At 41.3% G+C, this 16,795-nt stretch overlaps 1 protein-coding gene across 1 annotated transcript in view; it reads left to right on the top strand.

Annotated features, from left to right (window-relative positions):
* LOC138094831 (A-kinase anchor protein 13-like) overlaps window positions 1-16,795 on the top strand; it is a 109,528-nt gene that overhangs the window by 24,492 nt on the left and 68,241 nt on the right. Inside the window, exons 4-6 of the mRNA XM_068990808.1 lie at window positions 4,834-5,204; window positions 12,607-12,799; window positions 15,683-15,791. Coding sequence (XP_068846909.1) covers window positions 4,834-5,204; window positions 12,607-12,799; window positions 15,683-15,791 — 673 coding nt within the window. The remainder of the gene's footprint in view (window positions 1-4,833; window positions 5,205-12,606; window positions 12,800-15,682; window positions 15,792-16,795) is intronic.

Raw genomic sequence — 16,795 nt, forward strand, 5'->3', positions numbered from 1 at the left:
TGTGAACCATGAGTAGTGCGTTAGGTCACTTCCTGCAGCCACTTGTGTGACTTTAGCCTTACAGAGGGCTCTTTAACATCAGCCCACAGTGTTTGTCAGAACTTTCCACCTTAACCTCATGTTTCCACTTGGCATGCTGGCCGCCTGGCAAATATGACTCTTTGGTGAGTGTTGCGAGCTTCATGTTTTTTTCTGATGGATATTTGCTGGTTCCTGAGGTCTTGGCTTTTCCATAGATCAGTAGCATAAAAATTTAATTTTTGCTTTTAAAGTGAGAAGAAATCCTAGGGTTCTTTCTGGCCCTAGCTAAGATAGAAAATGTGGTTGTAAAATACATGATCTTGGCCACTCTGTTATCCAAAAGGATAATTGAAGTCCACAGAATTATACTAATAGTTGCTGCCTCTTTTTCCCAAAAGTAAAGCCCTTACACCTTGCTTTTTGTTTTTTTTTCCCAAAATCATAAGATAGTACCCACAATTGATTAAGAAAAAGCAAAGTGACTTCACCAACATGCTAGCTCTTAAAGGAAAATCCTTTTATTTCGTGTGCTGTCAATTGCTCTCAAATACTTAAACATCAAGCCAAAAATTTACCTTATATTTTTTAAACTTTCAGATACAAGTAAATATATTTACAGAATCCAGATGAGAAAACCTGGAAACTCTTAAGGCACAAGTGTTGAAATGATTGTAATTTCAGAACTGTGAAGTGGGGCTGATGCTTGCCATCAGTATAGCGCATAAATGGATTAAGTGATTGGCACGTACTAGGCATTTAAAATATATGCTTTTATTTTCAAGGCACATGGCCAAGTGCTTGAGTATGCTATAACAGATAATAATTTATGAGTATTTGAATAAATGAGTGAAAATTAAAGGACTAGTATTTTGGTCGTGTTAAGGGTGATTCCTTCAGGTGTAGTAATAAGATATAAAGTGCATAGCTATTTCTAGATTTCTGTGTATATAAGCGTGTATAGTGTTTACACCTCTCCGTATACATATCTGTATCACACCTGCATGATGTAACTCTGGTTAAGAAAGCCAGTCAGGCATTTTTTTCCCGCCAATACTCTGTTTTTAAAATTTTGAAACAGAAAAGTAGAAAGAATTCTGCAGTGAATCCCTACCACCTAGATTCTACAGTTAACCTTTTATTATCTGCTTCATTGCATAATTGTGCGTCTGTCCCTCCTTCTTCCATTAGGTCATCTAATTTCTTTAATACACTTCAGAGTTATAGATATCAATACAGTCCACTTCTCAGTACTTAGAATTCAGCATTTGTTTATAAGATTTTTTTTATAATATTCACATAAAATGAAGTACACGGTCTCGAGGGTACCATTCAGTGACTTTGCTCTCAACTTTATTGAGTTATAATTGACAAATAAAAATCGTGTATTTTAGGTGTATGAATCCTAGCTGAGCCTAGAATCACCTGGAGAGCTTGGAAAGGGAAATAGATGAAGGAAAAAAGAGCCTGTCCCTCAGAAACTTGAGTTTATTATGTAATCTCACTAAGTTTCACGTTTCTCATCAGATGCAAATAAGAATAGCTACTAAATCAAACAGTTGTGAGGATTAACAAAAATCATATATCTTAATCTCTAAGTGAAAGCCTCACAGTGATGAGTATCTAGTACATAATTACTATTCAATTTTATGTAATAGTTATACTGCACATATATTTAAGAAATAGATTCTCTCAAGCTTTTTATAAACATCATTCATTTTAGGCTGCTGCTGCTGCTAAGTCACTTCAGTCGTGTCTGACTCTGTGCGACCCCATAGATGGCAGCCCACCAGGCTCCCCCATCCCTGGGATTCTCCAGGCAAGAACACTGGAGTGGGTTGCCATTTCCTTCTCCACGCTCAGTCATGTCTGACCCTCAGCGATCCAATGGACTGCAGCCTACCAGGCTCTTCTGTCCATGGGATTTTCCAGGCAAGAGTACTGGGGTGGGGTGCCATATTTTAGACTTCTACGTTAACTTTTATTTGTGTAATTAGTTTGTAATTTCATTTTCCCTAATTTATTTGGCCTTAGATTAAATAAAACCTAAGTGTGATGGGGTCAGTCTGTTGGCTCCGCCCTGCCCTTGAAGCCGGAAGGCCAGTGTTGGAAAGAGCTGCCGCCTTCACACCTTTCTGTGCCAAGAGGGCGTTCTCTCCAACACCTAGTGGGTTTTTCTAGCCTGATCACCACTTGCAGATATTCATAATTTTATTAACCCCAAGGAAAGAGAAGCTTATGGTAGCCCGAGAGAGGACGGATTCGTGTGTCAGCCTCAGGCACAGACGTGGTCTTCGTTTCCCCATTAAGCTTGCTTCCCTGCACGCATGTGTGTTAGCCTCTCAGTTGTGTCTGACTCTGTGTGGCCCCGTGGACTGGAGCCCACCCGTCTGCTCTGTGCATGGGATTCTCCAGGCAAGGATGCAGGAGTAAGTGGCCATGCCCATATATGACTCCATCCACCCCTTCCTTCCTGTGTCTATGTTTTAGCATCTCTTCTGCTTCTCTGGGTTAGGCAGCTTCAGTCTCCTAGGGCCGCTGTAACCAATTCCCACACATTTGGTGGCTTGAAACAGTATAAACCTGTCCTTCCACAGTTCTGGAGGCAGGGGGTCCTAAAAGCCATGTACCCGAGGGGCTGCTCTCTCTTCTTACAAGGATCCTACTCCTCTGGGATTCAGGAAATATTCTCGTGTGAAGTATGACCTCATCTTAACGAACAACATTTGCAAAGACCCAACCAAATAAGGTCACATTCTGAGAAGGATGTGAATTTGAGGAGGACACTATTCAACCCAGTCCAGTGAAAAAGCTAAGACATCCTAAAAGTGTCTTCTGAAGTTGCTGTTCACGACCATTTATATTCTTCCTCTCGATGGAGAGTGACCCCAGGAATAGAAACTGTAGGTTGCCCAGATCACTCCTCACTAACTTGAAAGGAGTCATCGACAATTTTATTTTAAACCAAAACTTACCCTATTTTAGAATCTACTCAGTATAGTTTTATTTTACTATAAAATAAAAATAGATGGCCCAGTGTGGCCCAGTAAAAGGAACACTGAGGATTTCTGATAACAGACTCTGAGATCTTATTTCTTACAGGGTCTTTTTGTTTTCGTTTTTTAAGTGATGAAGATAATAATAGAACAGGGCGTTTTTAAAAGCTGACATCAGCTTGCATTCAGATCTTGCCTCTGCTGTACTTGGGGGAGCCCAGGAGACGGTCTGGGCCTCAGAGTCCTGACTCTCCAGCCCCTCCCTCTCATCTCCCTCAGTCTCATCCCTCACTGATTGTTTAAAGAGCAGTTAAGCTGGGAAGCTGGATTCTAGAGAGTAAAAAGAAAAAAACCTCCTATGACCGGTGAGATTCAGCCCCAAGGGTATAAAGATTGCTTTGAGAAGGTAGAGAGTGCTTTTGAAGTGTTTCATTAAGACTTTAAGGAGTCAGCCTCTTTAGTATAGGAGTGATTTTCTCTTTCAAGACGAAAAGGGCTCTTGCTGCTGCTGCTAAGTCGCTTCAGTCGTGTCCGACTCTGTGCGACCCCATAGACAACAGCCCACCAGGCTGCCCCGTCCCTGGGATTCTCCAGGCAAGAACACTGGAGTGGGTTGCCATTTCCTTCTCCAATGCATGAAAGTGAAAAGTGAAAGTGAGGTCGCTCAGTTGTGTCTGACTCTTTGCGACCCCATGGACTGTAGCCTACCAGGCTTTTCCGTCCATGGGATTTTCCAGGCAAGAGTACTGGAGTGGGGTGCCATCGCCTTCTCCGAAAGGGCTCATGAGTTGCTATAATTTTTAAAATCTGTTTTGAAGAACTGTAAGTTTCTTTACTCCTAAATTAGGGAAATACTGTGAAGAAGGGGGCGGGGGGAAATCACAATGTCTGTTTCTGTTTCCTGCTCCCTGTCCCGTAAGAACGCACAAGAAAGATGCGAAGACAGTACAGTGCCCTCCTGTGTAGCTGAGAGGGTGAGCGCGCATCTTTCAGACACTTACTTATCTTCTATTTTTTGGATGCCACAATGCTCATCTTTCCCTCACCCGTCACATGATGTGTTCTGGTGCTTTTCAGCAGGTAGAGATTGTCGGTCTGCTGGATCAGAATGACACAATTCCTGGTAGGCTCTAGAAGTTGGCCAGGGAAAGAGCACCATCACTTTATCAAAGACTGCAGAGGACTCATTACTTTAGGTACAGTTTGGCTTGATAAAACTCAGCCAGTACTCAGTTGAAGGAAAAAAGGGGGGATAAATTTCTTGCATTTAGGTATTTGTGGCCCAGAATTTGGACATTTGTGGCAGACTTTAGGTGGGATCATAAGCTGTTCTGCATTTTTGAAAATGCCACTGAAAATAGACTTGCTCTCTGAATATAAACTTCAGTATATCACTGTTGTAGCCAAGCACACTACCTTGTTTTTAGTTAGGGCTTGTAAAAAAAATATTTACCTTTACATGGTATGAATTTAGAGTTTTCATACATCAGAAACCTCAGAGACATAGGTTCCCTTCATTACAGTTGATAGTCTTGACTGAAAATAACTGGCCGGAATTAGAGCTTTTCCTCTGCAAGAAAGGAAAGACAATATATTTCCCATTTTGCACCTCTAGTAAAAAGGTAGAAAGAGGATGGACCTGGACCATACCTTTACTGGAGCCTGAGTCCATCTGTGATTGTGCTTTAAGAAAGAAAGCTGTTTGCAGCCCACTGTGATGTTGCCTGTCCTACCCCCTGTAGAGGCACTGACTCGGTGGAGAGCAGCCGAGGCCTCAGTCCTGCCGTTTCCGACCATGCGTGCTTTCTCTCCGCTGCAGCCCGAGGAGGAGCAGTTGGCCTGCGACACCACTGGATCCAGCTCCTCCACCGATGACACGGCGTCCCTGGGCCGGCACTCATCTCACGGCAGTGATGTGTCCCTCCCCCGGATTTCCAGCTTGAATAGGTCCAGAGACCCGCAGTGTCTCAACGGCTTCTTCAGCCATGGGGTGGGAGCTGAGGGTCGAGAGAGCGAGAGCGAGCCCGCTGGCTCGGGTGAGATGGAGGAGGAGGAGATGGACAGCATCACCGAGGTGCCCGCGAGCTGCTCTGTCCTGCGGAGCTCCATGCGCTCTCTGTCCCCTTTCCGGAGGCACAGCTGGGGTCCCGGGAAGAACGCAGCCAGCGACGCAGAAATGAACCACCGGAGGTGAGGTGGCGGGCTGTTCGTCTCGTCTCAGTGTCTGCTTGCTTTTGATTTGGTGTTACCGTTAGTGAAAGTTTTCAGGAGACACCATGGTATAGAAGAAAGAATATAGGCTTTCCTATAGGAATCAGGAAAATCTGTGTGCCAACTCCAGCTCTGAAACTTACTACCTGGATAACCTTGGGCAAGTTACCTGACCCTTCTGAGCTTTAATTCTCTCATCTGTAAAACACCTGCCTTTCAGAGTATTTGTAAGAGTAAAGATTACAATGAGATATATAAGTCACATAGTGAGTAAACACTGGTGTAACGTTTGTTTAGGCCAGATTTGTTCATAAAATTGAGAGGTTAGGAAATTTGAAGGGAATAATTTCCTGTCAATTTTAAATTAAGAAATAAACTTGAAATCTTACAGTCTCAACACAAGTTTTTTCACAGTGCTTCATAGGATTTGCCATCTGTTTCTAGTGTAGAAAGTTTTGATAAAGTCTGCATTACCAGCACTTAACTGTTAAAGAGATCACAATCATTATTGAATTGGTACTGTCTTTTCCACGTCGTCCAGCCTGGGGGTCTGTTGTGGCACTCGGTGTCATCCTTTCAGTTTGCCAAGCAGGCTATGTGGAAATGAGGGTTTGGTTTCTAACCATTGGCTGCCTAGATGAGTTTAAGTTTGAAGAACAGGTGCCATGATGCCCACTCTGTGTAAAAGTGTGCCTACTCCAAGGCTGCCTTCTAAATGAGGACAAACAGCCAGGGGAGGAGGCTGACAGTTGTTGTAAAACACTGATATAAACAGTTCACCTGGAGCGGTTACTGGCTTTTTTGCTTTTTAAAAATTCCTCGACCTCCTAATATTTTGGCTCAGATTTCATAGCTGTAAGTACATGTAATCTGATTACAGTCATTCTCTCATGTATTTTTTTATTCGGCTAACATGTATTAAGCAGAGCAGGCGTCCCTAGGTTCTGGAGGCCCCGAGGTGAATGAAGACCTACCTTCATATAGTACCTTACGCCCTCCTGATTTGCTGCCTTTTTCAGAGTCCTTTAATAACAGATTGTCTCATGTAATTTTCCCATCCTCTTCATGAGTCAGGTGGGATTATCCCCGTTTTTGCAGGTGAGACTACGTAGGTAGTTTAAACCATTTACCCAGTGTCAGTGGAATCCAGGTTTCCAGTCTCCTGGTCAAGCAGTCTTTCTACAACTCCATTTTATTCTGGAATACAGTTCAGGGTGCAAACCTTAAAAATAACATAAGCAGTTGCTCTGTGTGATGGGCAATTATTATGTATTTGAAATCCTAGCGTATGTAAAAAGCAATTTGTAAAAGCTCTCCTTCCCAACTTGTTCAAGCTGTAATTTCTTTCTTTTTTCTTAAGCATTCATATGGGAAAATAAGGATGGGGAAATGATCCCTACAGACAGAATTCCCTTCCTGAGGCAAGAGAATCTGCTTGACGGGATACGCGTGTCCTAGATGAAAACAGCATTGGGAAAGGAGGATTCCTTTTATATGGAATCTGTTTCCCTTTATAAACCACGATGTATCCCTTTGGCATGACTTTATTTCCAAGCTAGATGTGACTGTGTGCATCATGTCGCTCCAGTGAGGAAATTGAGGCTCAGATTAAAAGATTTGCCCAAGATTACACGGTGATTTTAGGGCAGAGCTACATTTAGAACCCTATCACCTAAATCGCTTGTATTTTCAGCCTATGTAATATCATGGACTCTCCTATTTGCAGTTATCATTCAGAATTGCCTGGTACCACTGTCTAATACCTCTGGAGATAATGGAATGAGAGTTAGGGGTCATTTTCATCAGTTTAACTAATTTTTACAGTGTTACCTGCATCGAGAATTACCTGAATTTTAAAGACTTTAAGAAAATCCTGTTAAAGTTATTCTTGGATGGCGTTTATTAAAAGTCCTTTTGCTTTTATAACTTAATAAACCTCACTCCTGGTCACCTGACTGTTCCCTCCATATTCCAAGGAGTTAAAGTAGCCCTTCTCAGAAATTATCAGGCCTTTTTGGCGATGATGTTTTCCTTATTCCACATTCTTTCATTCCCTTACTCCCAAACCATTTCTCTTTGGTGATTGTCTCTTCCTAGTGTGATGTTTGTGTGTTTCATGCGTTTGTATCCATTTTGTTTGACCTGGACACTGACCTCTTCCACCGTTCATTTTCAGTTCAATGCGAGTTCTTGGGGATGTTGTCAGGAGGCCTCCCATTCATAGGAGAAGGTACAGAGCTCACTAACTTGATGGACTAACTGTTTGCCTCTGAGCTTATTTTACTAACAAGCATCTCATTCTGCTTCATCCACAATTAAACAGTCTAATTTTAAATAAGTCCTGTCTGCTTCAGACAAATAAAATACAGGTACTAATTAACTGCTGATGTCCATCCTGTATGAAATGGTTTCTCGAATTTGAAGTTTTTTCCTGTTCTGCTTTTATTTAAAAAAAAAAAGTTAAAATATTTTTTTCCATCTTTTTTTTTTTTTTCCTGGTATTCGGATCACTTTGATAATAGGGTAGGGTCTCCCCAACTTTATCTAAGGAGGAGTCTAGGAAGTGTCTGTTGTGCATAGGTAATGGACCCTGGAGAGTACTTTTTCTTTCTTTCCCAAGGAAAGGGGGAGAGGAAGAACCGAAAATAGAAGTGTGCTCATGTATGTACCAGGCCCTAAACTATTTTCAGCGCATTCTTCAATAACGTGATGAAAGCCTTTCTTCCTCAGCCACTTGGGAGTCTCCCGTGCACTGTGGATGTGGCCCTGATTTCTCAGGGCTCCTCTCAGTCTTTCAGTCCCATACTGATTTTTGGTCACATAAAATTTTGAAGCTAAAAATTGCAGTGATTTATCAGCTGAAAAGTCACTTTTCGTCGAAAAGTACTGATTTGCTTTAATTTTTTCAAATGCTGAGTTTTTGTTTTATCAGTGCATTTCCTGTACAGGAGTCGTGTGTGACTTTTCCCATTTTTGGAAAAAAATTTAGAAATCTGAAAACGATGGTTTGATTATGGTTCTTGTCTCATATTAGGAGATACTTGTAAAGAGAGATTTTAAATTATTAGCTGAGGCTGTCTTTTTAGGAAGTGGGCAGATAATGATCTTTGTTGCCTACCTGGTCTTTTTAAGTGGGTGTTTCCTTTAACTTCAGATTTTAGGCACACAGTTGAGCTCAAGCACAGTGTTGTCACGAATCTCAGATAATCATAAGCCTGGTTACGTTTGTCTCCAGGAGAACAAGTTATTAAAGGCCTTTTTCAGTAGAAGCATCTAAAACCTTTAGAGATTTATTTGTCTGACTCTTCTTTAAACTCTTCAATATGGACTTATTAAAAACATGCCCTGGATAACCCTGAAAGACGACCCATTGCTGGATGCAGCCCAGGTTACCATGTGGACACGGCCGTCACAGCCACTTCAGTGACGGCTTCATCCTTTGTCCTATTTCTGTATGAAGAACAGGAGTTACGATTTTAAATTTGTGTTAAGCCTTAGCTACTAAAATGGAAACATTTCAGCAAGTATTAAAAGGTAGGGCATCAGGATACTTCTTTTAAAATCTGGAACTATCTAAATCCGAAAGCTAAAGAACCATGAAATGTTACTCCCCCAGCTGAGGATTTGAGGAAATTAGGATGCTCTGAAAAATACTCTTACTGTTGTGAAAGGAGTCTCTGCGACCCTAGGGCTATCTGCAGCTTCCTCACTGGATCCTTAGGTTTTTCTGATGCTCCTTCTGTCTCCCTGTTGTTCATCCTCTTTATCCTAAATTTCATCCCAGTCTCTCACATCATTATCATTTTCTGAGAGTAAAGGGATGTTTAAAATCCATAGAAAGATATTGTTTAATTTTTAATGAATGATAAATTGGCCTGTATATTCACTTTCTACTTTTTTCCGCATTCTGTTTTTAGTAAATTGGCCATGTAGACATAATATGCCTTTTTACTAACAGCTTAGAGGTATAAAATTAATACTTTTCAAAGAACAGACTTGTGAAGCTCATGGGTGTTTGTAAACTGTATCAGGGCTTGCTTCCCTGAGTCAGTCTGGTCTTGCTTAGCAGACTTGTAGAGACATGTCTCAGCTGTGTACTTCCACTCTCTGCCTTTGTACTTGTGAGCTTTGCACTATTAATATAATCTGATTTAAAATATGTTACCTTTTAATTTATTTTTAATGGTATTATTTTAAAGATTTACTTTTAGAAGATCCATAGGGTTAGCTCATATTTATTCTTCCATCATTTTCCTCGTTTTTTTTTTGTCTATCAAAACCTTCCACTTGTCAGCACAGAGTTATCAGCTGTATGTATTCAAGACAAGGTGGTTTTTGTTTTTTGGGTTTTCTGTTTGTGGTTTTTTTTAGCTTTCTTTTTGTTTGTTGGTTGGTTTTTTTGATGTCTGCAGATCTTCCCATTGAAGGTTCAGGGAGCAGATTAGTTTTATTGTTATCTCCTTTCCAAAAACAAAAGCATGTCACTTAGAACTTTAAGGCTGAAATAGTAGCAGTGTGTATTTTTTTTTAAATAATAGCTTTTATGAATCAAAAATTCTGACCTATGGATGCAGCTCTTTTTACAGAGTACCTGATACTCTGAGTTGGTTATTTTTTGTCTGCTGATGTTCACTTATCATTTCCAACCCCAGATTTTCTGTTCCTACTGCATGAGAATAAATATAAGTGCTGAGATAGTCAAGGAAATAGATGACCAAATGGATACATACCTAAAATTATGGGACTCTTTGGTCAATACTGTAAAATTCTCTTTCAAAGAAAGACATCTCTTCATTATCATTAAAATACAGCGAAATAGGACCATTGTTATATGCTTTATCTTTAGCATCCAAGCCTGGTGAATAGGGTTTGAAGGTGGATGTGGATGTTGGGTATCATTATGAAAGATATATGAATTTTCTGGCTTAGATTCATCCTCAGTGGAAACACGGGGAGAAAAGAAAACCTGACACAGTGAGCCTACCCCAGTGCAATTCGTCATCCTTCCGTTAAATGAAGGATTAGAGATGCTGTGGTCTGGAGGTGATCAAGGGGATTTTTTGTTGTGTTGTTATATGCTTCATCTTTAGTATCCAAGCCTAAAAGGGTGGAGGAGTGGTGGGCGGCATAGAGAGAGTGTCCCCAGTAGTGGGGTTGAAACACTGCTGTGAGCATGCCCAGCCAGGAAGCCACAGGGAGTGTGGGTACTCTGTTCAGGATTTCCTAGGAGGAATTCTGGGGTTTCCAACACTGAACTTGTTAACCTGTAAAGAGTTCATGTAGTCATTTCTAACACATTATGTTGATGGACATCAATAGAAGAACTGTGTGTTTTGTTCTAGCCATTTTCTAAATTCTAAATCAGTGTTACATTCCTAATTTTTTGCTGATCAGAAAATCCATCTGTCTCTAACTGTGTCCCTTCTTTTTAAACCCAATAATCCCACCCCTGTTCCCGCTTCCATCTCTGTTTCTGCCTTTGATGTCATCCCCAGTATGAGCTGGTGTCCCTCTGGTGTGCAGTACTCTGCTGCCCTGAGTGCTGATTTTAATTACAGAAGGTATAGTATTGTTACGTGTGCAGCCACCAAAGGGGGGATCATGAAGCACAGCACCGAGCTTTCGGCTTTGGACTGGCTGTGTGCGGCTGGAATGCGTATGGCGGCCTGCTTTGTGAGCTCAGTGTTGCGTTGCCTCTGCTGTGGGCATCCTATCCAGTTCAAGGGGTGCAGCCTCGGAGCTGGATGGTATTCCCCAATGCATTCTGCGTGTCTCAAGTGGCTGTAGATTCGGGTGTTTTCTGCACAGGCTTGTCTCCATGCTGCGGTAGACCACTTCTGTCTTTGTTTTCATCCATCCCAATTCCCAGCTCCTAGGAATTAGCACATCCTGAGGAAAGCAATAACAAAAACAAGGCAGCTACTAAGATGCACTCATTTCTTAATTACACTTCCAAATCCAGTCATCTCTTTAGATTCTAAGCTCACAGATTGCTCATCATTACATATTCTTCTCTCAGCTAAGCAGCCAGATTTAATCACTTTCAGGATTAAATGTTGTGGTAACCGTAGGATCTGGCTTTCTCAGGCTTTAGAAATAATTCATAACAGAAAACTAAATTTCTTCTTCAATTAGTCTGTCTTCTTACCCTGGCTATTGAAAATGAGTTTTGCAGAGACATTTACTTGGAGTTAGTCATGATTTCTGTCGTCATATTGAAATCAGAATAAAATCCATTGTTTAATTTATAGAGGCATATGGTTTCAGTTCATAATAAGTGATTCATAGGAAAAAGGGCAAATAGAAACCCTCCTAGACCGGCATACATGAACTTTTTCTGTAGCAGTTAACTTTGAGCAGAGGTAACGAAAAAGCTTCATTATGCCTTCAAACACAACTCCACATGCTTGTAACTGAGGGCATGGCGCTCTCCGCTGCATTCTGAGATCCAGTGGTAACACACGTGATTTATTCTGGCTAGCATCCCCAAGGGTGAAAGCTGGCCAACCTTTCTCCGTAGCCTCCTCCTCACAAAAAATGCTTTTCACTCTGCAAACCACAGTCTTTATTCCAGGGATCCCATTTTCCATTACCAAACCTTAAGGTTGCTTTTTTCTCCCACCTTGTCAGTATCAAGGAAGAAGATATTAAACCTCTCTTAGACACAGTAACTTTTCAACTTTTGCCCTTTATGGTGTCCCATGTGCCTGTCTGCAACTAACAATTCTCAGGAAACCTGCCAGAGCGGTGCTTTTGGCGCAGGTGTGCACAGATGGTAACGCGCCTATGTGATGTGGGGTTTCTGGGGTGGATGCATGCCTGTGAAGTTAAAAAGGTCACCTAGACTGTCATGGAAGGTGAAGTTACAAATGTTACCTGGATTGTAGTCGAATGTGAAGTTACAAAGGTCCACTTGACGGCCACAAGGGCAAGTCTGGATCTTCCCTATTTTCCTCCAGAAGGTAACTTAATGTTCATATTTTCTCTGTGCCATTTAATTATTTGGCATTGGCAGGCTTCAGAGTCTGGCAAAAATTGATCACATCAGATCAAGTGTTAAAAAACAAAAACAAAAGATCTATAGATAATACAGTTTATCCATATGGTATATTGAAAAATGTCTGAGAAGATGACTTGAAGTAGTTCAGCATTTGAGTAAATTGAATGAGGTTTTTTTAAAAAAACAAACCAAGTGCAGTATATTTCTCAGCCAACCAAGATCTAGGGGGAAGCGTAGGGGGCACTCATTTGGCCAGGCCCTTGCAGACAGTTTTGCCAGGTGACAGAAAGTTACAAGCAAGGGAGACGCAAAAGCAGGGGCTTTGTATCCTCCTTCCTTTCTGAGTCTCAGAATGAATTAACTCTGATGTCTTGTGTTCAGTTTCAGTCTAGAAGGCTTGACAGGAGGAGCTGGTATTGGAAACAAGCCATCCTCATCTCTAGAAGGAAACTCTTCAAACACCAAAGAACTCAGGCACCCTTTTGGTGGCCAGGAAAGGGGTGACTCTCTGGTGTCGCTTTCAGAAGAGGATCTTGAGTCAGGCCAGAGGGAACACAGAATGTTTAATCAGCAGGTAAGGCTGAAAGAGGTGTATGTTGCTAATTTTTGGGGAAAAGATTCGTTTCATTTCCCTAAATATATCCTCATATTAGGAACAAAGAATGCGAGACTTATGTTCACATAAGGTTAGTAGCTATAATTACGCATATACTCAGTGTTGCAAACAGCAGTTTTTAGCATTTAATGCTACTTTAAAGTGAAATTGCTCAGTCGCGTCCAACTCTTTGCGATCCCATGGACTCTACACTCCATGGAATTCTCCAGGCCAGAATACTGGAGTTGGTAGCCTTTCCCTTCTCCAGGGATCTTCCCAACCCAGGGATCAAACCCAGATCTCCTGCATTGCAGGTGGATTCTTTACCAGCTGAGCCACAAGGGAAGCCCAAGAATACTGGAGTGGGTAGCCTGTCCCTTCTCCAGCACATCTTCCCGACCGAGGAATTGAACCAGGGTCTCCTGCATTGCAGGCAGATTGTTTACCAACTGAGCTATCAGGGAAGCCCAGTGTTAATTAAAGAATACCATTAATCTGCATAGATCTAAATATTTCAGCAAAGCAAACTTTTAAAATTAAGAAGGTATTAATTTTAAAACTAGTACCTGGATGAACCTCTGAGAGTATTCTGGGATACACTTCCAAGTGAATTTTTTTCTAATAAAACAAAAAAGTTAAAATGCCAGTCTCTGAGTAGGTGGCTTTCATTTTAGGTAGAAGTATAAGGCATCGTTTCAAACTAAACAAACAAAAATTTAAACAACCTGTCCTTCGAATCAATGACCAAGGTTTTGTGTAGAAATCTAGTTTTTTATTACATCCTGCTACGTACAATGAAGTGACCAAATATTTCAAGTCTAGCACTAGGTGATTTAGTGATGAGTGTATCACTTACAGTCATGTAAAGGTCCAAAGGACATGGAATTGAAGGCCTAAAGGAATTTTGCCTGCTTTTGTCCCCTCTTTGTGGCTTCTTGGAAGTTAAGAAAAATAACAAGAATATGGAGAATATAGTTATTGAAGTAGATGGTGTCTATTTATTCAGCCCAACAGTAACAGAAAAAGAGGGAAAAATAGGAAACAATAAATTTGGTGACTACAGACAGCATCTCTGACAAGTACATTTGAAAAACATGTTGCATCTTATGTGTACAGAGTCCTTTGGAAATCACTTGTAGGACCAGGTAAAATACCAAAACTTGAGTTTACTTAGAGCCAGTAAATCCCCTCAAATTCTGCTTAAGCCTTTGTGTGTGAGCAAGTCAAGCCCATTTAAGTGACTTGCCTGAGGCTCCATAACTGGCTCTTAGCTGAACAGTATTAAACTCAGAATGGCAGGCTTTTAGTCTCCCTGTTACTTTGAAGTAGATGACGTTTGATGAGGAAATGAGAGCATTTCCGTTTTCTTACTCATGTTTATGTGATAACCTTCTCCTGAACTGACGTTCCTAGGAGCCTGAGTGATGGCCCTCTCTTTCAGTGAGTGGTGTCAGTATAAGTGGCCTTTCTGAGTCTGTCGAGATGAAGTGCTGACCCTGTAGCACCTGGTGTGCTCAGCCTGCCCAGGGCTCTGTTCACCAGAGTCTTCCATCTCGTGTGCAATCTCAGAGTGGGTATATGAGCCGCTTGTATCCCTGATGTGCACAAGTCGCCAGCAGCCAGCTTCCTGCTGAAGGTCTCTTGCCTTTCAACTGACGTCATTTTTCAGACCTCACAGTTGTATTTGAAACATAGCAACTGTTTGCCTCAGACTCCATGGTTACCCATGGAACAAGCTCTAAATAATGAGAAGTCTTTGGTGTAACTGAGTCAAGTTCACCCTAGTAACGGATTTTCATTGCTTCCCTTTCAGTACATACCAATTTGAGACTGCTAGGAAGGGAAGGGATGATAATTAAAATTAGTTAGCAATTAGGATGGCCTCTCTCCAAGCAAAACAAGAGGAGTCCCACCATCACCGGAAACGGATTTTGTTGCAGGGTCTTCTGCAGTGGGTCCGATTACACACTGAAGTAGCTGTGAATTCACCGAGGGAGTTGCAGTTACCCACATGCTTGCATATAAGCAGTTTAATCTCAGAAGAGGAAGTGAAAACGATTTAGGTTTCTATCCAGATGCAGAGCCTGCTTTGCTTGTGATCTTAAAACCTTTTCTATTTGTATCTCTGTTTCTAACTCTTTAATATCAGAATGATGTTACTGGTATCCTACTATATGTGTACATGATATTTAAATATTCAAAGGGCAGGCAGTGTATACATAGTCTGATATTTCCAGTGAAGTTATTTTTATCTGACTGTGCATTTAGTCGGAGAAGGCAATGGCACCCCACTCCAGTACTCTTGCCTGGAAAGTCCCATGGACGGAGGAGCCTGGGGGGCTACAGTCCATGGGGCGCTGAGGGTCGGACACAACTGAGCGACTTCACTTTCACTTTTCACTTTCATGCATCGGAGAAGGAAATGGCAACCCACTCCAGTGTTCTTGCCTGGAGGATCCCAGGGACGGGGGAGCCTGGCGGGCTGCCGTCTATGGGGTCGCACAGAGTCGGACGCAACTGAAGAGACTTAGCAGCAGCAGCAGCAGTGCATTTAGTAGACATGTATTAAGTGTTTACGAAGTTTGAGACGTCCTTAGGCGTCCTTCTTAGGAAGGATACGAAATGACCGTAAGCGGCAGATACTCTAATTGTTCCCATTTTACAGATAAGAACACTGAGGCTCAGAAAAGCTCGATTGCTTCTCTGAAGCTGAGCACCTGTTTTGTGGCCTACAAGGCTTGTGGTCTTTTCCTCTGTGTACTGCCTTATTTCCTTCTGCTGGGTCGGAATGTCAAGTTTTGTACTAACCTAGAAACATAAGGGCATGAACTGAGAACTCTTTTACCTTTATTTCCCTCACAGACATGTCACAGATCTAAACAACAGGGATTTAATTACTGTACATCAGCCGTTTCTTCTCCACTGACAAAATCCGTCTCATTACTGACAATCAGCCATCCTGGGTTGGACAGTGAGTATGCTACTTTTTTCATTAAATATATTCAGAACATTTTCCCTTTCATTTATTTTTTTTTGCTTTAAGAACCTGTGACATTGCCTTAGAGCATGTGCCTGACTTCCGCTGAATGAATGACTGACTGATCATTTACAGAAAAGGCGACACAGAATTCAGTTTGGAGACCTTCCTCCTTTTACTACATAAAAATCTCCTTAACACATTAAATTCATTGTATTCTTGGGCCTAAACCTGACAGATATTATTTTTTTAAACTCTATTTTGAAATAATTTCTGGTTTTTAAAATAGTTGCAAAAAACAGCACTAACACTCACCGCATAGTCTTCACCTGGAGCCTCCAGAGTGTTATTTTAACACTTGTTTTATCCATCTTGCTCCCTTCCCTGGCTTTATCACTTTCCTTACAGATTTTTCTGAAACACAGGAAAGTAAGCTACACATGTAATGCTCTTATGTCAGAGACACTGTCTTGTATTACCATAGTACAGATACCCAAACATTATCCAATACTAGTTCCCTGAGCTTTTCAAAAATGTCAAGCTCATGAAGGACAGAGAGAGACTGAGATATGTTTTTAGTTAAGCAGATGTCAAAAGGATTACAGCCAAAAGTGATTACTGAAACTGTATACAGATTCAAGATCAATGAGCTATGAAAGTTACGTAGAGACGTCTGGCATCCACAGGCCCAGAGTGTTTGCAAATCAGAGATGCTCAAAAATATACTTGAATTGGATCCAGATGTTTGCCACAGACAGGTGTCTTTGGGAAGCCCCACTTTTTTTTTATTTTCAAAATAGATTTTTTTTTTTTCATGAGTAGTTGCAGTGTGGGATCTTGATATGAAGATTAAAATTCTCATCAGAGTATGGTATATTACATTCTTTGCTGAGAGATCATGTATTCAGGAACCTGAAATAAAGGGTATAAAACCCTCCTGCTGTTTCTTCACCATCTCCTGATATAGAACTCATCTTAAAAGAGTGAGGACAGAAGTA

This window comes from Capricornis sumatraensis, chromosome 19, assembly GCF_032405125.1.
Source record: "Capricornis sumatraensis isolate serow.1 chromosome 19, serow.2, whole genome shotgun sequence".
Classification (NCBI taxonomy): Eukaryota; Metazoa; Chordata; class Mammalia; order Artiodactyla; family Bovidae; genus Capricornis; species Capricornis sumatraensis.